The sequence below is a fragment of the Odocoileus virginianus genome, chromosome 5, assembly GCF_023699985.2.
Source record: "Odocoileus virginianus isolate 20LAN1187 ecotype Illinois chromosome 5, Ovbor_1.2, whole genome shotgun sequence".
In the NCBI taxonomy this organism is placed as follows: Eukaryota; Metazoa; Chordata; class Mammalia; order Artiodactyla; family Cervidae; genus Odocoileus; species Odocoileus virginianus.
In genome coordinates this window covers 24,368,261-24,390,250 of record NC_069678.1, presented here as the reverse complement: position 1 = coordinate 24,390,250, position 21,990 = coordinate 24,368,261, and the positions used below count along the sequence as shown (strand labels likewise).

The 21,990-nt window shown below is 40.1% G+C and overlaps 1 protein-coding gene across 3 annotated transcripts in view; it reads right to left on the bottom strand.

Moving 5' to 3' along the window:
* VAV3 (vav guanine nucleotide exchange factor 3) overlaps window positions 1-21,990 on the bottom strand; it is a 439,383-nt gene that overhangs the window by 328,962 nt on the left and 88,431 nt on the right. For all 3 annotated transcript variants that reach the window (XM_070467721.1, XM_070467720.1, XM_020869586.2), the window contains exon 2: window positions 17,105-17,221. In XM_070467721.1, the coding sequence (XP_070323822.1) occupies window positions 17,105-17,221 (117 nt within the window). The remainder of the gene's footprint in view (window positions 1-17,104; window positions 17,222-21,990) is intronic.

Below are 21,990 nucleotides of genomic sequence, written 5' to 3'. Positions count from 1 at the left end.
TGACTCTGCAGCCCCACGGATTGCAGCCCACCAGGCTCCTCTGTCCATGGAATTTTCCAGGCAAGAATTCTGAAGTGGGTTGCCATTTCCTACTCCAGGGGATCTTCTCCTCAAACACTACATTGATTCAGATGATTTTCCCATCCAGAGGGAACTATAACTGAGGCAAACCAGAGAAAGGCCTACGTTCCATTAATATTTCTCCAGTGCAGTCCTCCAAAGACACGGGTGCTTTAGATGGAAAACAAGTGACTCAGAAACTGAACCATCCAGAGGAAGCTTGCATGGCTGGGCTCCACACAGCTGCAAGCCCTGTTTCCTGCAGTCTTCTGGTGTTCATCACGCTCCCGAGGCACACTTCCTCTGCTAATCCTGTGCAGATGAGAGCAATCATCCCGCCATCCTCCCCCCACCCACCCCCCTGCACTCCACTCACTGAGCAGGGAAAGCTCACTTCTACAGACGTGCACAAGCCATTAAAAAAACTTGGAGAAATCAAGATGGAAAGTGACATTCTCCTTTCCTAGAGGATCCCATTTATAGGAGCTATGTGGACTCAATAGTTAAGGACTAAAGGCCAAGAGTTTTGCATCACTGCTGCTTGTATAGACCAGTAAATTGGCTATTTTAACATCAAGCACTGGGGTTAACCAATTCTCCTTGTGGATTTCTCAACTGTAATACTCACAATAACAATTTCTTGAAAGCAAACTTAGACTCAACGAACTCCATATATAACTTGCAAAAACTGTTCCTGACCTCTAAACCAACGTGACAGGGTTAAGGATCTCGGAATACAAATGAGACAGGATATGGCCCAATAGCTAAGCTAAGAATAGGAATGTGAAAATGTGAATATGAATCAGCATGCATTTGCCATAGCCTTGGAAATACACTTTTCCACGGAAGTTTATTACAAAAAAAATAAACTTAATATTTAAAAGAAATCATGACCTAGCTATTGTAAAAAGTTCTGCAACCGACACTAGGGTACACACATCTCTTGTAATCATGATTTTCTCAAGGTATATGCCCAGTAATGGGATTCTTGGGTCATATGGTAGTTCTATCCCTAATTTTTTAAGGAATCTCCATACTGTCTTCCATAGTGGCTGTATCAACTTACAGTACCACCAACAATGCAAGAGGGTTTCCTTTTCTCCACATCCTCTCCAGCATTTACTATTTGTAGATTTTTAGATCTACAAATGACCATTCTGACCAGTGTGAGGTGATATCTCATCATAGTTCTGACTTGCATTTCTTTAGTGAACAATGTTCCAATTTTAGTATATGTGCTGTCGAAGCGAGCACTTTAGTGAGCAATGTTGAGTATCTTTTCACATGTTTGTTGGTCACTTGCATGTATTCTTTGGAGAAATGTCTGTTTCAATCTTCTGTCCATTTTTTAATTGGATTGCTTGTTTTTCTGCTATTGAGCTGCATGAGCGGCTTGTATATTCTGGAGATTAATTGTCAGTTGTTTCAATTGTAATTATTTTCTCCCATTCTGAGGCTTGTTTTTTAATCCTGACTATTAAAAAAAAATCGGTGTAAAAGCTTTTAAGTCCCATTTGTTTACTTTTGTTTTTATCTCCATTACTCTAGGAGGTGTGAGTCAAAGAGGATCTTACTGTGATGTATGTCAAAAAGTGTACTACCTAGGTTTTCCTCTAAGAGTTTTATAGTTTCTGACCTTAGATTTAAATCTTTCATCCATTCTGAGTTTATTTTTTTGTATGGTGTTAGAAAGTGTTCTAGTTTCATTCTTTTATATGGAAGCAACCTAGGTGTCCATTAACAGATGAATGGATACAGAAATTGTGGTACATATATATAATGGAATATTATTCAGCTGCAAAAAAAGAATGCATTTGAGTCAGTCCTAATGAGGTAGATGAACCGTGAGTCTATTGTACACAATAAAGTCAGAAAGAGAAAGACAAATATCATACATTAATGTATATACATGGAATCTAGAGATAGTACTAATGAACCTATTTGTAGGGCAGCAACTGAGATGCAGATAAAGAGAACAGACACGTGAACAGAGTAGAAAGAGAGGGTGGATGAATTGAAAGAGTAGTGTGGAAACACACACATCACCACATAGAAAATAGATAGACATAGAACACAGGGAGCTCAACCCAGGGCTCTGTGACAACCTAGAGGAGTGGGATGGGGTGGGAGATGGGAGAAAGCTTCAAGAGGGAGGGGACATATGCACACCTGTGGCTGACTCATGTTGATGGATGGCAGAAACCAGCACAACATTGTAAAGCAATTATTCTCCAATAAAAAAATTTTTTTTAAACAGAAAGAAATCATGATACCATAAAAGGTTTTTAAATGTTCTACTAGAGACTAAACCTCCACACAAAATCAAAAGTGGAATATAGGGAAAATTAAAAATGGTCAACTACAGTAAAAACCTTTGGAAAATAAGACACACAAAATACCTGCTGGCTTACAAAATATATCCACAGAAAGTTAGTCAGAAATGGCATTAGACTTGTAATATTTCATAGTAAATATAAATCGAGTATGATTTTTAAAATTTGTAAATCACGATGTTGTACACCTGAAACTTACACAATATCACAAATCAACTATACCTCAAAAGAACAAAAATTTAAAAATAAAGAAATTCCATTAGAATTCTCTTGCATTAAACCCACATCACACAGTAAGTTGCACCTGCTCCTGCTCCATTATTTCCCTCTTGCAAAGAATTCTACTTCCTCTCCAGTCATCCAGGAGCAGCTCTCAGGAGTCTCTCTTCTCTATCCTTACCCTTACTGAAATTAAAGTAGACCTTAACAAAAACCAAAAACCTAAGCCTAGGTGTTTTCAGAGAGGATTACACAACTGAGAATCATCAAAGCGAAACATTACTTTATGAAATACTGTGTATACATATTTATTTACCAATAAATGGCATTTTAGAATTAGAGGGAGTTTAGATTTGAGGAAAGGTTAAGTTAAAGGAACCACTGGAAGGGGACTAGAATCCAGTTAAAATGTGCTTTATAAGTTATAAAACTCAGTGTGAACAACTGGTATTCTTCTCCCAGAGGGTCTCCAGTGTTTCAAAGAGGTTCTTCTTTCTGTCCTATCTAATGTAGCTTTGTAACAAAGCAAGACCCTACGTGGCTTTCCTGGGACAGATCCCTACCCTCATCCTCTGCTTTAGCTCCTCTCTGAAGTACCTAGATAACAGTATCTGATGCATATTTCCTGAGTTGTTTTACAGATGCAAAAATCTCCACCAAATGGAAGACAGTAACTACTCCAGGAACTTGAGCATGCAGCCCCCAGGGCTACTGAAGTCTAATGAGTAATGATGTCAAACCCTGTGACACCACCCTATTACCTCACCATCAACCAATCAGAGAATTGTGCACAGCCCTGGGACTCCCCTCCCTCACTATGCACTTAAAAAACACTTTGCTGAAACCTATTGAGGAATTCAGAGTGTTTTGACCACTAGCTGCCTGGACTCCTTGCTTGACAACCTGCAATAAATGCTGCACTTTCCTCCACCACAACTCCCTGTCAGTAGACTGGCTCAAGGACAGGTGAGCAGACCCAAGTTTGGTTCTCCTTTGGTTCATAACAGCTTCCTCCAATGGTCCATCATTTCACTCTGTTTATCTCCTAATGGCACTTGTCTTTGGGTATAGTTATCTTGTTTATTCATGCTTTACTTGTTTTCTGAACTCAAATAGCATCTTCAGGGAAGGGAACCACCTGTCCATACTGGTTAAGCAGCACTGGCCATGAAACCACAAACTTGCCTCAAGACGTAATGAAACTCAAGTTCTTTATGTCTCAGCACAAAAGGAATTATGTGAGAGGAAAAGTGACAGAGAGAAGTAGATTTATTAATATCTTTTGTAAAGAGTTTGCAATAAAATGAGGCATGAGAGAATGATCATGTTCCAGGTCCCAGAACATAAGACCTTGGGATGGATACCAAGTGAGGGTCCTTGGCTTCACCTAGGAAAGAAATCAAGAGTAAGCCACAGTGAAGTGAAAGCAGAGACACACATTCTGTAGACAGAACGGGATCTGTTTCAGGAGGCAAGAGCGCCCTGAGGTGTAGATGTGTTTAGTTTTTATGGGCTGGGTAATTTCAAAGCCAGAGTGGGAAAATTTTCCAGCTACTTGGGGAAAAGGTAGGGATTTCTAGGAGTTAGGTTACCACCAATTTTGGGCCTTTTATGGTCTGTCATAAGTGTCCTGGTACCTGTGGTGTCTATGACACAACTAATATATTACAGTGAGCAAATAATGAGGCTCAAGATCCACTGAAAGTCGAATCTTTACCACCTTGGGCCTGGTAGGTTCTAATACGTTTCTGTTGTCCTCAATGGCTGTGTCAGTCTTTCAGTGGCTGTGCCCTGCCCCCTTCCCTCCTGTCTTAGACACATGTGGGCAGAGAAAGTATGCAGTTATTTGCAGAATGAAGGAATGATGGGTGAATTGCTCAGAAGTTTTTTGAGCCTCTGCCTGACACTGTGCCAACTGCCTACCACAGACTCTGACTCACACTCCTCACTACAATCCTGTGAGGTAGGGATCACCATCTGGGCCATTGTATAGATCAAAACATGGAGCCTCTGAAAAGCTGAGCAACCTTTTCACAGTGGGAGCTGCGGGTGGGGAGGGTAAAATCCAGCTTTACTTGATTTCAAAGTCTCAGGAGCTAAGGAGGAGAATATATTTCATGTGCCAAGGCCACATTTCTTTAGGACAGAAAAGGAGGATGAAGGTCCAGCTGGAATGGAGGGAATGGGTAGGAGCAAATCAGCAGTCAGCCCAGGAGCACTCAGTACATCCAAGAATCAACAAAAGTCCAAGGTCTGGATAAAGCAGTGTGTGTGTGATTTTGAACTGTCACTGGAGATGAGGGGTGAGGGAAATGAGGAGAAAGGGGCATCCAGGCAAAAAGAATAGTGTTAATAAGTATTAATTTGGAAAATGACAGCAACTTAGATAATTTGGTGGGACTGAAACAAGGAGGTTAATGGGACTAGGAAAGCAAGAAATAAGGTTAGAAAAGCAGATAAGGGACCTGACATGAATGTCCTTGTGTGGCTCCTAAAGGGGTTTTGCATTTTACCCTGTTACAAGCAACAGAGACCCACTCTCCAGTTTTAAACCCCTGAGCAACAAGATCAGCTTTGCATGTTTGTAATATTACTCTGAAAATGAGTTGTAGTGATTCAAACCTAAAGGCAGGTCTCGGAGACTATTTCAATAATCCCTGTAATGAGGGCCTTAGCTGTTTATTTCCTGGCAGAGTGAACAAAGGAATAGCTTTATCCAAATAGAAATGGGTTAGAAGAGGGAAGAAAAGTAGTCCAGTTTAAACACAGTGAATTTGATACGATCATAAGATACCTCAAGTGCTACCTACATACACATTTGAGAAATCCTAAGTTAAAGTTTTAACTGTTTTCCTCACTTTAGGACATTTCAGGGCCTCCACTATGCTATATCCCACATGGAGAGGGAGGATGTAAGATGCAGTGTTTACCACACTCAATCAAACAAGAATATTTACCCCAGCCTCTTAACAGTTCTCAGGACAACAGGGTTGCTTGGAAAATGCTGTTCTAGAAGTTTCCAACTATATTAAGGTTAAAAGTCAATGAAGAGTTTTTTGAACTGGCTCAAAAGCAATTAGAAAGCAGACCAAAAAAAAAAAAAAAAATGAAGTCTGAATAATCACTAAGGTGTAAAGAATAAGCCTTGCATGGCTCAGGTTCTTTACAGATCATAAGAATGGGGAAACCTGCCTAGTATTATGGACCCCTGTGAAATATACTATCAAAGTGAAATAGATAGGTTGAAGTTGCTTAAAAAGTCAGCTCTATCCAAAAACAAAGGACAAAAATACTGCAAATGATGCAGAAATTGTGTTAATAGCCAATCAGACATACATATTAGGCAAGGCTAAAAGCTGTTTCCTCATCTCTGCTTAAGTAGACCCAAAGGAGGCTCTTGAACAAGCTTTCTTTGTTCAGGAAGGAATCACTGGAGAACTCTCCCTTCATCATGTAATACAGGCAAGCCACCTACTGAAGGGGGTAAAAGGAGGTCTTTGTGGGTGGACAGAGGTTGACTCTTCACAGTATCCCTGCTAGGCTGAGTTCGCTGGAGGCTGGCTGATTTTCAGGAAAAAGTCCAGGTCCACCTTGGAGGACAGAGACCAGAGATCCTGAATGCTGTTCTGAGGACGAAAGTTGGTACCCCCGCTGGGGCTGAATAAGGCAGCCCTAACCCAAAGACTACTAACAGGAAAGGGTATCAGGAGCTCTTGGACAGAACTCACTGCACAGATAGGGAAATCTGGCCTGGCCAGGCTCAATGCAGAGATAAGAATGCTGGGGGGCAGCTGGAAGCAGGTTTGGGAGGGGGGAGCTGAGCAGGGCATGCCAGCATCAGAGCTGAGAAAAGCACCACACAGGGCCTGTCTTCACTAGTGCCAGGCTGGCGGGCCATCGACTGGAGGTCGAGTTTCTCATGGTGATTCAAAGCAATACTGAATAGGGCCCAATGGCCCACAAAAGCCCCAGAGACTCCTGAATAATTTAAGATGGGAAATACTTCAAGAGAGAAATGTCAAACTTTTAATACAAGCAGGAGTTAAAAAAAATTAATTTAAAAAGAGAGATTGTAATTAAATACCAAAATGAATCATGCTGGGTACATAGGGATATGAGAAAAAATGTTTCTAGTTGTTGATCAACATGGATGCACTAGCCAGCCAATAAGGATCTTTCAAACCATACCAAGGTGAGGTCCCCGAGGCCACCCACACTCAAGAAAAGCTCAGGAGACTTTGGAAAGGTTTTCTTATTGGGAAAACCAAAAGATATACAGGTGGTAGACAACCATTACGGATATTCAAGTATCAGGTTTAATTGTGTTGAGATGCAATGAAACCAGATTGTGAAGGGTGAGGTTCCCAACACACACACACACAGGACTGAAGAGGGAAAGCAGGATGTGGAGGTTAACCAGTCATCCAGGCACAGTGCTGAAAGTTGGCCTGGAGTGTCAGTACAGACTGAGCAAGAAGAGGTCCTTGTACCTTTCCTTCTATACACACTCTGAAGTATACAAGTCAGGATGGGAAGGTTGAAAAAGTAAAAACACACAAACTTACAGGACACAGCCTGAGAAAATACTCTCATGAGTATAAAGACATGATAAGGCATTACAGATGGGACAGAAATTTGAGCTCACGATACAAACACAGTGTGATGGCAGCAGGACTTTGCTAATAACCTATGGGGATGGGAGTGTATAATAAACCCTCCTGAAGCAGACAGTAGAGGGCCAATTTCTATGAGACCAATAATTTTAAAGCCATTTCCCATCAAGTTAGCTATGTATTCCTTGGTTTTCTCAGTAAGCTCAAATTTATTTTTAAATGGCAATGTGTTTAAAGTGCTGAAGAACCAAATCACTTCATAACCTAAACCTGACATAGCTGCTAATTGGATTTATATCATAGAGAAGAAGGGGAAAAAAAATGTGATGAGTGTTATGGTATCAACTACCTTCAGTGAAAGTGTCATTGCAGATCTCTCAACTAACTCTATGCATAAACACACACCACACACATAAGAAACATATTCATAGAACAAAACTCCAGGAAAATGTAAGGTATAAATAACCATATGTGTGCATACACACTCACATATGTATATTATAATTCGAGCCAGAAAGAACCAAGCTAGAGTTTCAATAAAATGCCGCTAGACTCATCTTTTTGACTTTACACATATCCACAACCAGAACTGTGAATGATCTATGATCTATCCAAACTACCAGTTTCAGAATGGATTGACATTCATTCAACTGATCATTTTGAAAAACATGCCAGACATTTTACACCAATTAACCCTACTCTCACAATAATTCTGTTTGATAGAAATGACCCCATTTATAGATGAGGAAACTGAAGATTAGAAGAATGAAGTGATATCTAAGTGGTCACACAGAATCCTACAGGGCTTGACTTCCTAGACTAGCTTGTTTTTTCTTTTTTAAAATTAATAATTATCTCTAAGCCCTATTCACTTCCAGGTGAAGGATTTCACAACCTCTTTAAGTCTTTATTACCCTGATGTTTTAAGCTTATCTTCAAATCATTCTGTAGGGTCCAAATATATATATATACTCAGCTGGGGGATGAGAGTTCTCGTCTGCAGAGGCATCATGCCTATTTTCTTGACCTTGTAAAGTACAGACAAACATTGGAAGGATGTCTGAAGACTCAGAGCCTCTTCCAAACCTGAGGAGTATCTATGATACTCCTTGGATCACTGGTAAGGAAAAGAAGGCATTAACCACAACGTTGGGACAGTCCTTCTGTTTAATTATTTACATGCTGAAAAACAGAGATGTTCTAGGACTGTCTGCATATCTCCCTTCTGTATATGAGAGAAGATGCAGACACCACAGAATGGTTTCCAAGTTGTGTGGGATGCTGGTAGCAGAAGAAAGGGTAAACTATCAACACAATGGAAATCATGTGTCAAACAAAACCAGCTGATATCGTTGTTGTCCAGTCACTCAGTCCTTTCCGACTCTTCAGGACCCCATGGCATGCAGCAAGCCAGGCTTTCCTGTCCTTCACTACGTCTCAGAGATTGCTCAGACTTAGGTCTATTGAGTCGGTGATGCCATTCAACCATGTTATCCTCTGTTACCCCCTTCTTCTCCTGCCCTCAATCCTTCCCAGCATCAGGATCTTTTCCAATGAGCATGCTCTTCACATCAGGTGGCCAAAGCATTGGAGCTTCAGCATCAGTAAATGAACATTCATGTTTGATTTCCTTTAGGAATGACTGGTTTGATCTCCTTGCAGTCCAAGGGCATCTCAAGCATCTTCTCCAGCACCACAGTTTGAAAGCATCAATTCTTCGGCACTCAGCCTTCTTTATGGTCCAATTCTCACTTCTGTACGTGACTTTTGGAAAAACCACAGCTTTGACTATATGGATCTTTGTCAGCCATAGGTACACCCATGTGAATGTTGAGTTTTAGGCCAGTTTTTTCACTCTTCTCTTTCACTTTCAAGAGGCTTTTTAGTTCCTCTTTGTTTTCTGCCATAAAGTGGTGTTATATGCATATCTGACATTATTGATATTTCTCCAAAAAATCTTGATTCCAGCTTGTGCTTCATCCAGGCTGGCATTTCATATTATGTACTCTGCATATAAAGTTAAATAAGCAGGATGACAATATACAGCCTTGACGCACTCCTTTCCCAATTTGGAACCAGTCCATTGTTTCATGTCCGGTTCTGTTACTTCTTGACCTGCATACACGATTTTCAAGAGGCAAGTAAGGTGGTCTGGTATTCCCATCTCTTTAAGAATTTTCCACAGTTTGTTGTGACCCACACAGTCAACGACTTTGGCACAGTCAAAGAAGCAGACATGGATGTTTTTCTAGAATTCTCTTGCTTTTTCTATGATCCAACAGATGTTGGCAATTTGATCTCTGATGCTTCTGCCTTTCCTAAATCTAACTTGAGCATCTGGAAGCTCTCGGTTCACGTACTGTTGAGCCTAGCTTGAAGGACTTTGATCATTACCTTGCTAGCAAGTGAGAAGAATACAATTGTGTGGTAGTTAGAGTATATTTCTCTCACTGCTGGTTGAAAGAACTAAAGAAAGCAGGCCTGAGAAATTTAAAAAAAAAAAAAAAAAAGGAAGACTGTTTTGGCTCATGTCACAGAAAAATCCAGATACACGTATTTGTCTTTGGGTACAGCATGAGTGCAATCTCACATGATGCCACTAGTATCCTCCTTAGCTCTGCTCTCTCTGAACTGGGTTTGTTTTGAAAGTTCATGTGGTTCACAGATGGCTGCGCCTCCTCCAAGTCTCGTATCCACACTTTTCTGTGACAGGCAGAGAGCAAAACAAAGCTGGTCCTGCCAATGTCTCAACACAACACATGATATAGGTCTAAACTGAGTGACTTGCCCCAACCCTGAACTCATCACTATGGCCAAAAGGATGGGATATTCTAACTGATTAAACCACTCAAGCTACATGATCAGAAAAGGAGAAAGGGTGGTTTCTCAAATGAGATCCAACGCCACAGAAGGAGGGAGAAAGACAGCCAACAGGATGAAACTGATTAACACTATACCACAGTAGAAAGAACAGAGTTTATTTACTAATATTGCTCCTCCAACATCATTGATACCTGCATTCACAATTCCAACCTAGAGTGCAGATATGGGGTGAGAGGTGGGAGGGAGGTGTTATAGGGAGGGGACATATGTACACCTATGGTTGATTCATGCTGATGTATGGCGGAAACCAACACAACATTGTAAGCAATTGTCCTTCAAATTAAAACAAGTATGTTTTTTTAAAAAAACATTAAAAAAAATTCCATCCCTGTGTCTACTACTGAAGCTGAAACTTATTAACACTTAGTAATGATAGTTGTAACAATAGTAACAATAAGAGTAAGAACAGCTAATATTTACTGAGTACTGCATACTTTGGACCTAGACACTGTTTTTAAGCACTTTACATATATCATTTCACTTCTCACCTAAACTCAATTTATAGATCAGGAAGTTCAGCTCAGTTCATTCACTCAGTTGTGTCCGACTCTTTGTGACCCCATGGACTGCAGCATGCTAGGCTTCCCTGTCCATCACCAACTCCTGGAGCTTGCTCAAACTCATGTCCATTGAGTCAGTGATGCCATCCAACAATCTCATCCTCTGTTGTCCCCTTCTCCCACCTTCAATCTTTCCCAGCATCAGTCTTTTCCATTGAGTCAGTTCTTTGCATCAGGTGGCCAAGTATTGGAGCTTCAGCTTCCAATGAATATTCAGGACTGATTTCCCTTAGGATGGACTGCTTGGATATCCTTGAAGACCAAGGGACTCTCAAGAGTCCTCTGCAATACCACAGTTCAAAAGCATCAGTTCTTCGGCACTCAGCTTTCTTTATAGTCCAACTCTCACATCCATACATGACTACAAGAAAAACTATACCTTTGACTAGATGGACATTTGTTGGCAAAATAATGTCTCTGCTTTTTAAAAGCTGCCTAGGTTAGCCATAGCTTTTCTTCAAAGAAGCAGGCATCTTTTAATTTCATGGCTGCAATCACCATCTGCAGTGATCTGGAAGCCCAAAATTATAAAGTCTCTCATTGTTTCCATTGTTTCCCCATCTATTTGTCATGAAGTGATGGGACCAGATGCCATGATCTTAGTTTTCTGAATGTTGAGTTTTAAGCCAACTTTTTCACTCCCCTCTTTCACTTTCATCAAGAGGCTCTTTAGTTCTTCTTTGCTTTCTGACATAAGGGTGGTGTCATCTGCATATCTGAGGTTATTGATGTTTCTCCCAGCAATGTTGATTCCAGCTTGTGCTTCATCCAGCCCGGCATTTCACATGATGTACTCTCCATATAAGTTAATACTCACAGTGACAATATATGCGGCCTTGACATACTCCTTTCCGGATTTGGAACCAGTCTGTTGTTCCATGTCCAGTTCTAACTGTTGCTTCTTGACCTGCATACAGATTTCTCAAGAGGCAGGTAAGGACTGGGGAAACAGACTCTTAGAGGGTACAAACAAAACCTCATGCACACCAGGACTCAGGAGAAAGGATCAGTGATCCCACAAGAGACTGACCCAGACTTGCCTGTGACTGTCCAGGAGTCTCTGGCAGAGGCATGGGCCAGCGGTGGCCTGGTGCAGGGTTAGGGGCAATTGAGTGCAGCAGTGCATGCACGGGACCTTTTGGAGGAGGTCACCATTATCTTCACAGATAAGGAAACTGAAGCTCAAATAGGTTAAGTAGTCTTGCACAAGATCATATATTATACAGAATGTAACCAGAATACAAACTGCAATCCGATTCAGAAACGACATTCTCCTACAAAACTATGACACTACCTTTTCTCAATAACTTTTAAACCTGAATTCCCATCCCACCCTTAAGTTAATGCTCTGAATTCCTATAGAAGGTGCCTGTCCTAAACTTGAACATATAGAAACTATCCTATCACTATTAAAATCAACTGGAACTATGTTCAGCCAGGTGTGATTCTGTGATTCAAGAAAACATATCACCTTACACTTGCCAGGTGCTTTATAACACTTGAAACAACAGACGTTGACTGTGGGTAGAGGGAAGCAGGCCCTTATATCCACCCAGAGCCGTCAAGGGAAGGAACTGACTTCATCACTCATGTGGACAGCAGCAGTCGCCTGATTTCTGTTACTCACTAGAAATGGTCTCATTAAAGAAAAATCCCATGTGTTTCCGCACTGTAAATGTGCCAACAGACAGCTCAGTAGGAGATATTTCCAAACAACAAAAGTGTTCATCAGACAATGACAATCTGAACAGAGGAACTGAAAATCTGTTATATGCAGCATGAAAGTGAGCCAATTTATAGATCTTGTTGCAATGTAAAAAGTAATATAATTAATAATTTCTAACATTCCTGGGGAGAAAGGATTTTTTAAATTACATTTCTGAAGCAAAGGTGTCAACTAACAAAATTTACTTTTTTTTTTCTTGTTGTTACTAGAAAGCCAGGGAAGGATCCAATCTTTCTGAAAAGACTTTTCACAACAACACAAAAACATAGGCAGAAAGAGGTGGTGAAAAGTGAAAGTGTGAGTCGCTCAGTCGTGTCCAACTTTTAGTGACCCCACGGACTGCAGCCCACTGGGCTCCTCTGTCCCTGGAATTCTCTAGGCAAGAATACTGAAGAGGGTTGCCATTTCCTTCTCCAGGGGATATTCCTGACTCAGGGATTGAACCCGGGTCTCCCTCACTGCAGGCAGATTCTTTAGTCTCTGAACCACCAGGGCACATAAGCTCCACCAACCTGAGAGCAGAGGGAAGACTCAGCAGGCTCAGGCCAGGACTCTACCTCTGGCAGGAACCTTGTTCAGCACAGCTGACCCTTGAACAACAGTGGGGAGGGGGTTGTCAGGGCATGGACCCTCTCCACAGTTGAAAATCTGAGTATAATTTACAGTCAGCCCTCCGTATACACGTTTCCTCCATATCCACAATTCTGCACCTGTGGATTCAACCAACACAGATCTGTAGTACTTACTGAAAAAAATCTGCTGTGAGTGGACCCAAGTAGTTCAAACCCCTGTTATTCAAGAGCCAACTATATTTAATTACCCTCAAAGTCAGAATAAACTTTAAGACCTCTCTCTGCTGACTCATGAATGAGTTCAAATTACTCAACTCATTCTACAACCCTGTTTGATTTTATAACCAATGTACTGAAAGTGTTGAGAACTTATTTTAATTTTTGTTGACATGTGAGTTTGAACTAATACTGTATTTTCAGAGAGTTAAGAGCTCAATACTAGAAATTAAAGGTGACACTGAAAGGCTAAATTATCATAAGCCCTTCTAGAGTACCCAAACTGTATGCCCTTCACTATCTCATAAGCAAAAAGGAAAATTACTTATTCATGTGAACACACGCAGTATCCTAAATCTAATTCATGCAGTATCTTAAATCTTTCCTCTCTTTCTGAAGATAAAGCATAATTAATTCCAAGTGAAAAACTGCTTATTCTTTTTTATTTAATATATTCCTTTGGTTTTTCTCCTGTGAGTTCATCCTTTTCCTTAGGCAAGCATCAGCACAGCACTGAGGCCCAAGATATAGGCACAAACAAGAAAAGCAGAAGGCTGGGAAGTCAGAATTCTGAGCTCCAGATCTTGCTTGATCTCCAAGTAAAGCGACCTTGAAGTCACCATTTAACCCCGCCCCGGTTTCCTCATTGGAAAAGCTGGAACACTTGCTTCCTTCCTTCACCAAGACTAATATGAGAATCAAATAAGCTCAGTGATCTAAAGCAATCTCCAAGCTTTAAAATGCTATTTAGAAAAAATATGTACTGTTATTGCAATTGATACATTTCTAGGTGAAAAGGTACCAAACATACATGGATCCTACATTCACTATTTGTATGAACGAAGGTAGACGGGGAGCACACAGAAAGAGATTTTTTAAGTTAGTGAAAAATTTTAATTACACTTCAAGGAACAGGGAGACACAAACTAACCCGTCTACATCCTGTTAAAATTGATAACCACAATACCAGAAATTACTGTGTCTCTAAATTAACATTCTATTCATGTTTCTTAACATGATGGTAAACTTCATCAACTGTCCAAGTTTCACCACTTACAATCTAGGATCTGCAAATGGGTACAGTAATAGGACCTTCATATTTATTGTGTGCTTAGTCACTCAGTTGTGCCTGACTCTTTGGGAACCTTTGGACTATAGCCCGCCAGGCTCCTCTGTCCATGTGATTTTTCAGGCAAGAATATTGGAGTGGGTTGCCATTTCTTCCTCAAGGGATCTTCCCGACCCAGGGATCAAACCTATGTCTCCTATGTCTTCTGCATTGCTGGCAGATTATTTACCCACTGAGCCATTGGGAAAGCCCTGTATTTTCACAGCAGGATTGCCATGAGAATTGAGTTTATGCTTACAAAGCACTTAGGACAGTGCTGGCCAAGGCAAACCTACTCCTGTGCAGCAGTGGAGAACCATTCATATCTGGGGTCAAACCACTGCTCCAATCTCTACTAGATGAAATGCAGATTTCAGACACAGGTTTGCTCATCTGTACAAGGAGGAAAATAGTACAGGTACTTACACCTCATATAAAGATTAAAAAATATATTTGAAGATTGGAAAGATACCTGCTACAACCAAAGCATTCAGTAAATGGTGGCAGTGGTGGTTTTGCTTAGAATAATAATGTTTAATAGTAGTAATACTGGTAAATTATTGAACAACCCCTTAAATTCTTTAACTTTCAGTAATTTATTTAGCTTAAATACAGTTCTGAAACAATAGTTGCACGAATCTTGGCCGTAGCAAAATTGTATGTGATTTTAAAATGTTAACATAGGAATAAGTTCTCATCTGCAACCTCAAGTTTAATTCTGCTTCAGATTTACCACTGCCAAAATACTTTAAAAAGTCAGAACTACAATAATGCTTGAGAAACATATGGTTAATTCCTTTACATTTAACTTTCTATAACCTTAACTCTCCTACAAAGCTTGCATTGTCTAATTAATCTAGTGTGCAACATTATTCCACTAAAACAAAGCCATGCATTTCTAAACAATTTTTATGACTTCCCAGTCTTTGTTAACACCATTTTTGTTTGTGCAAATGCCCCCAAAAAAAAAAAAGACGAACTTTCTGAAAATCTTTTAGAAGTCAAGACTTTTCTTTCATTTTTCATTTCCCCAATTCATTTTCATTTTTCATTTCCCCCAAAAAGAGGAAGAAAATAAAGGACAACGGAAGAAGATTTAAAAAAAAATAAAGAGGAAACGTTAAAGAATAGCAAAAGATATCTTTCTAAACTGATAAGGCATTTTTGTGGGGCGAACAAACTAGAGAACTACCCACTTCACCACGGATTCTATCTGATTTCTCTCCATCTTCACGGCTCCACTTCATGGCCAAAGACAAACATGCCACCACCTCTTTACAAAAGGAGCCTTTGCTTTCAGTTCCTTGTAATTGTCATCATACGTTATCCTCCAACACATTGCTGGACCTCAAGACAACTAAATCACAGCTGGCCAGAGAAAAGAGGAATTCTAGAAACCGTGTCCTTATACCTATTTCCTTTTGCACAGACTACTAAGTGGGCAGGTGGTCTGATGATGGAGGAGACTGCTGATGTTCAGAAGATCACAAAGTGGCCAAGAGCAAACCCAAGCCTTCTCTCTCCCTGGACAGGGGGGCTTTCCCATGTTTGTTGCATGTCAGCATTAAATTTCTTACATTTCTGTTTCAACTTTGTACTATTTATTCCCATTGCCAAGCAAACCAATCCACTGCTTGGTTTTTATTTTATAATCAAATATTACATGGTAAAAATCAAATGAAGTATCACTCTCAAACAGCCTTTTGATGAGATACTAGCATGTCAATTATCAGAGTAAGAGCAAATTTCTCAGTATTGTTTAGGTTTTTCCCTGCTTCTGTATCTTCATAATGCAATTACATCAACAGGGGTTACCTAACTGCCCGTATGCTTAATCACTTCAAAATAAATGAATGTAACTTTTGATTACATTTTGATAGGATGATTCCTATCCTTTTCCTTTCCATTCTTTTGAAAGGTTGTCAACTATTATACACCAATGCTTGGTGTACATCCAATATGAGCAAATATTAAAACCAATTTACACCTAGTAGAGAATGGACTTGTGGACACAGTGGGGGAAGGTAAGTGTGGGAAGAACCAAGCAAAGTAGCACTGACATATGTGCACTATCACGTATAAAATAGTTATTGGGAAGTTGCTGTGTACCCCAGGGAGCCCAGCCTGACACTCTGATGACCTAGAAGGGTGGGGGGGGGGGCGGCTCAGAAACAAGGGAATATATGGATGATTACGACTGACTTGCACGCTGTATAGCAGGAATCAACACAACATTGTAAAGCAACTTTCCACCAATTAGAAAAGAAAAAGAAAAAAGAACCAATTTATACATGACAAAAACCACTGAAATCTAAAAATCTAACATGTATCTGCTGAAATCAAGACAACAACAGTTATTCAACAGCCTCACACATTTCAGTAATTTCATGTCCTCTGCAAGTCACTGAGCCAAATGTCAAAACAGAAAACAGAACATTCTCAGCTTCCAAATATTAGGTGTCCTTCAGTTTTGGAGAAGTCTGGAAGGAAAGAATACTGGTCCTCAGTTATGACAGCCCAATAAACTATCTAAAAGAAGGAAAACAGTAGTCCTGCTTTCTGAGATAACCAACAGGAAAAGTTATATCTGGATAAAAGATTCCCCTTATACTGCTTTAAATAAAAAATAATAATAACAATAATTCTACTGTCATTTGTACTTTTTTTTTTTTACTAAGCCACCTATATGTAAAATTTAATTAACTACATAATGCACGCACCACTTCAGTCACATGTCCTACTTCAAGATAAACAACAGTATTTGATAAAGTGTTCTCAAATTTAAAAATACATTAAGAAATAAAAAGTAATTACCTTTCCGAAGTCACGGACATCAAACAGGTCAAATGCTTCGAACAGTTCGCTCTTTCTCATTCCAAATGTCTCACAACAGGCCGTGAGGAATGTCCTTATGTTCTTCAAACAGAGAAACTAAGGAATGAGAAATAGCTATTAGTATATAGTGAATCATTCTAAATGCTACCTATCCTCTCTCACACCCAGAATGCTGAGAAAATGCCAAGGAAGAATCCATCTGCTCTTGAGGGTGTTTTCCATTACCCTGCCAGCAATATTTAACGATTACCCACTCTCTCCCAGGCACCGTGACACAGGGGTGAACAAGGCAGACAAAAGTCTGCCCCCATGATACTTACAGTCTCATAAGAGGAGACAAACAGGAACCAACTCAGCAGCAAAAACAAAAAAGTAACTCTTTCTATTTTTGTACGGTGGTAAGTGCAATAGAGAAAACTAAAGCCAGGAGAAGGGATCAGGAGTCCTGGGGTGGGTGGAGGGAGCCTCAGTGAGATGGTTAGAGAAGGAGTCGGAGGGAAGAGGACAGATAAGCAGGGAAGCTGTGACGGTGGGGAAGGAGCCACCATGCAGAATTACAGGACAGAGTATTCAGCATTAAGTAGCATCCTATGTCAAGGTCCTGAGGTGGAAGCTTCTGAGGTTATGTCTGAGGAAGGGGCCAAGATGGACAGAGCAGAATGGATGACAAAGAGAAAGGTAGGAGATGAGCTGGAAAGGCTGTGAAGTTAGATGAGAAAGAACCCTGCTGGACAGGCTTTTGCTCTGACTGAGATGGAAAGTCACTGGATACCTTGGGACAGAACTGGGATATGATCTGATATTTTAAAGGGTTTTTTTTTTCTTTCTTTCAAAAAAATTTTATTGAAGCATAATTAATTAACAATATTATATTAGTTTTCAGGTATATAACACTGATTCAATCTTTTTTATAGATTACACTCTATTTAAAGTTAAAATTTATTGGCTATATTCTGTGTTCTGTACAATATATCCTTGTAGCTTATTTTTTTTAATAATACTTAACTCTATATTAAAAATACTAATACTACTATTCAACAAATGATCAATATAAAACATTTATATAAAATTAGTTTTGGTAGTTTTGGTGCTAAGTCTTTGAAAACTAATATGCTTTGTACATTTACAGCATATCTCAATTCAGTTGTTATTTTTTGTAGGGGGAAGGGTTGTGCTACACGGTTTGTGGGATCTTAGTTCCCCAAAAAGGGATTGAACCCATAGTCTTGGCAGTGAAAGCATCCTAACCACTGGACCACCAGGGAATTCCCAGCATATCTCAGTTCAGACTAGCCCCATTTCAAGTGCTCCATAGCCATATGTGGTTAACTGCTGTATAATGAACAGCATGGTGCTAAAGTTTCAGGCGCAGGTTTGTAAACAGGCCCCTCTCTCTTACTCAAAATATGCACAGACTATTAAGCTTTTAAGGTTCTCTGTCATGTGCCCCACCATGCAGTCAGGCTGGTCTCCTCCTGGCTCATTACTCCATGCTCACTCCTGCCTCTGTGCTCGGACTTTACCTCTCCTCTACCCAATGACCCTCTCTCTTTGCCCTTCTCTGTTCTAACACCCAGCCCAGCTCTGTTCCATCTCCTCCTGGACTACAGCAGCTCCTACTGCTCTTTGTTCAGAGTGTGTGTGTGTGTGTATGTGTGTATATATATATATATATATATACACACACACACATATATATGTATATACATATATACATACACATATATACATATACATACATATATATACATATATACACAGATCAAAAGGGGTTGGAGCAAGGTTAGAGAGGGTAACACTGGATAGGAAGCTATTACAATAATCCAGGTGAGAGACAGCCATGGGAAGATGAGGTGTTCAATTTTGACTCTTAATTGGAGATGCCTATTAGCCAACCAGTCCATCCTAAAGGAGATCAGTCCTGGTGTTCATTGGAAGGACTGATGCTGAAGCTGAAACTCCAGTACTTTGGCCACCTCATGCGAAGAGCTGACTCACTGGAAAAGACTCTGATGCTGGGAGGGATTGGGGGCAGGAGGAGAAGGGGACGACAGAGGATGAGATGGCTGGATGGCATCACCGACTCGATGGACATGGGTTTGAGTAAGCTCCGGGAGTTGGTGATAGACAGGAAGGCCTGGCGTGCTGCAGTCCATGGGGTCACACAAAGAGTCGGACACGACTGAGCAACTGAACTGAACTGAATTAGTCATCTATGGGACATGGGACAGCAGACAACTGGATATATGAATCTGGAGTTCAGGGCACAAGTGTGTACTCCAGACATAAACCTGAGTCTTCGGGGTATACAAAACATTTTTAAACCATGATATTATCTGAGACGACTTTGAGAGAAAGGAGAAGAGAGGAGAGAATCTGGGGTCAGGTCACCTTAAATCAGGAAAAGAAAAGGAGCCTGCAAAGGGGCTGAGGAAGAGGGACCCGGTGATGAAGGAGAACAACCAAGTGAAGAGGCTTTCCCTGAAGCCAAGTAAGGAAGCTGTTTCTAGAAATAAGGAGTGATAATCTGTGTCAGATGCTACTGCTACTCAAATAAGATTTGACCTGGTGTTTTCCTTGAAATCTGGCTGTATGATGGTAATAGGTGCACCCTGACAAAAGCAGGTTCCATGTAGAGGATAGGGGTGGAAAAATGTTGTATGGAGCAGCTTCAAGACACAATAGGAAGCCAGAAAGTAAAGACAGAATATATCAATAGATTCTGAGGAGTTTTGCTGCAAAAGGAAACAGAGGATTGAGGAGGTCGTAAGCAAGAAAGAGAGGTCAAGGAAGGGCTTTTTAACAATGGAAGCTGTTTACAACGTGTTTCTAGCAAGGGAGAAGCACAGTCACCCAAATGAAGTCCTTGAGTGGGCAAAGGAAAAAGGTCTGATGATCAGGCACAGAAGCTGACCCTGGAGAGCACACTCAGGTCATCCACACCAACAGGGACAAGAGGTAAGGCAGCCGCCATCACAACTTAACCAACAGAATTTACTTTCAGCATCTAAGCTTCAGATCCAACTAAGCAAAGGGCACACATACTCCAAAAGTGAATTTCAGAAATAGTTGGAATGGCACACATTAAAAATAAAGTTATTAACCTCCAATAGGTGAGAAATCTATTATCGCAACTTTGTTTTTTAAAAAAAAAAAAAAAAACCAGTCAACATTTTATTTTGTTGTTGTTTTCCATCTTGGTTTGTTTTTTAATTTGCAGAAAGCACATTTTACTTTTTCCACTTTGGAAACATTCAGGTTGTGCATGGGCTTAACCCAAACATAGTTTTACCCTTTACAGGAATCCTTCTTGAGGCTTAAATATTTCAGGAGGGGTTAAAACCACAGGGGAAACATCATAAACCCTTTGAAGCACAAAAGCAGCAGCTGATTCTGCACATACAGTTACTGCTTTCATTTTTAAAAATTCATAAGAGACCTTTATGACACAGAATCACTCTGCATGTAGCTCTTCCACATAGAACTGCTTATTTACAGATTAAAAGCCTTGCATTCTGCCAAGATAGACAATAATTACTCTCTTGGGGATTATGCAACGGCGCTCTTGCAATATTTTTTACATAATTAAGTGCCCAACTCATAGCTCACCAAGGAACAAAGCATAATTGCACATGCTACCCTCTGAAGATTTCACACCAAACTCAAATTTTCCCCCGTGTCGGAAAAACTACAGTAGAGTTCCATTCAAGGGCTTTGATCATTAATTCAGAAAAGTATTACCGAAAGCAAAAAAAAAAAAAGAAAAAAAATACAGTCATCAATGAATGCATTACAAGAGATCATTTAAAAACAGAACTTTCCCTAACTTCTGAAATCAATCTTAACCTTATTTGCCCCTTAAATAATTCAATTCCACAAATATTTACTGAATTTGAAGAAAATCACTGGTACGCTCTGCATTTCCAGGCAGTCATCAAGTTTGGTCACCCTTTTATTTATGTATTTTTTCAGTCAACAGTTTTTGAATGCCTACAATGTTCCAGACACTGGGGATACTGCAAATGAATAAAACAAGTTTCTCTATTAATCACGGCTGGAGATTTTCATAGTTACCCCCAAACTGGCTAGTAACGCTAGGATCACACTTCCGCTAATGGCTCTGTGCAAGCGCAGAATAAAGTTGAGGGATGGAGGAAGCAGACCCTGTCATCACAGAAGCCCTGGATAGAGCTGGGCCTGCCAGCCCACCCACCCCAGGCTTTTGCTATGCTGAATTCTTTCCTTTTCCAGTTTTTTTTTCCCAAACCAAAAGAAAAATTGAAAGACTAGTACAATGAACATTTCATTTACTCAACAACAATAACATACTGCCATAGGGGCTTTTGTGTGCCAGTCATTTCTCTATTTATTCATAAAAATTTGAATGTGAAAGTAAGTTCAGACATCATGGCACTTCACTGCTCAATAACCCTACATGCATTTCCTAGGAATAAGGACACTTTCCTAAATATGTACAATACCATTACGGACCTCAGAAAATTAACAATAATTCCATGTTATTCCATATCCATCCCATATCCAAATTTTATCAATTGCCCACCCAATGTCTTTTTAAACTGCTTCCCCCAACCCACACCCAGTCTAGGATCCAATTCAATTTTATCCATTATGCTTTATTTTTTGCAGTATTTTTAATCTAAAAATTTTTTCTTTTTTTTTTTCCATGACACTGATTTTAGAAGAGTACAGACCCAGATATGTTATAGAATGTCCTGCATTCTGGATGTGTCTAATTATTTCTTCATGGTATCATTGAATTAGTTCCCCCATCACTTATATCTCCTATGAACCAAAGCTACATCAAGATACAAGTTAAACAGTTTTGGAAAAAATATCTTATACTG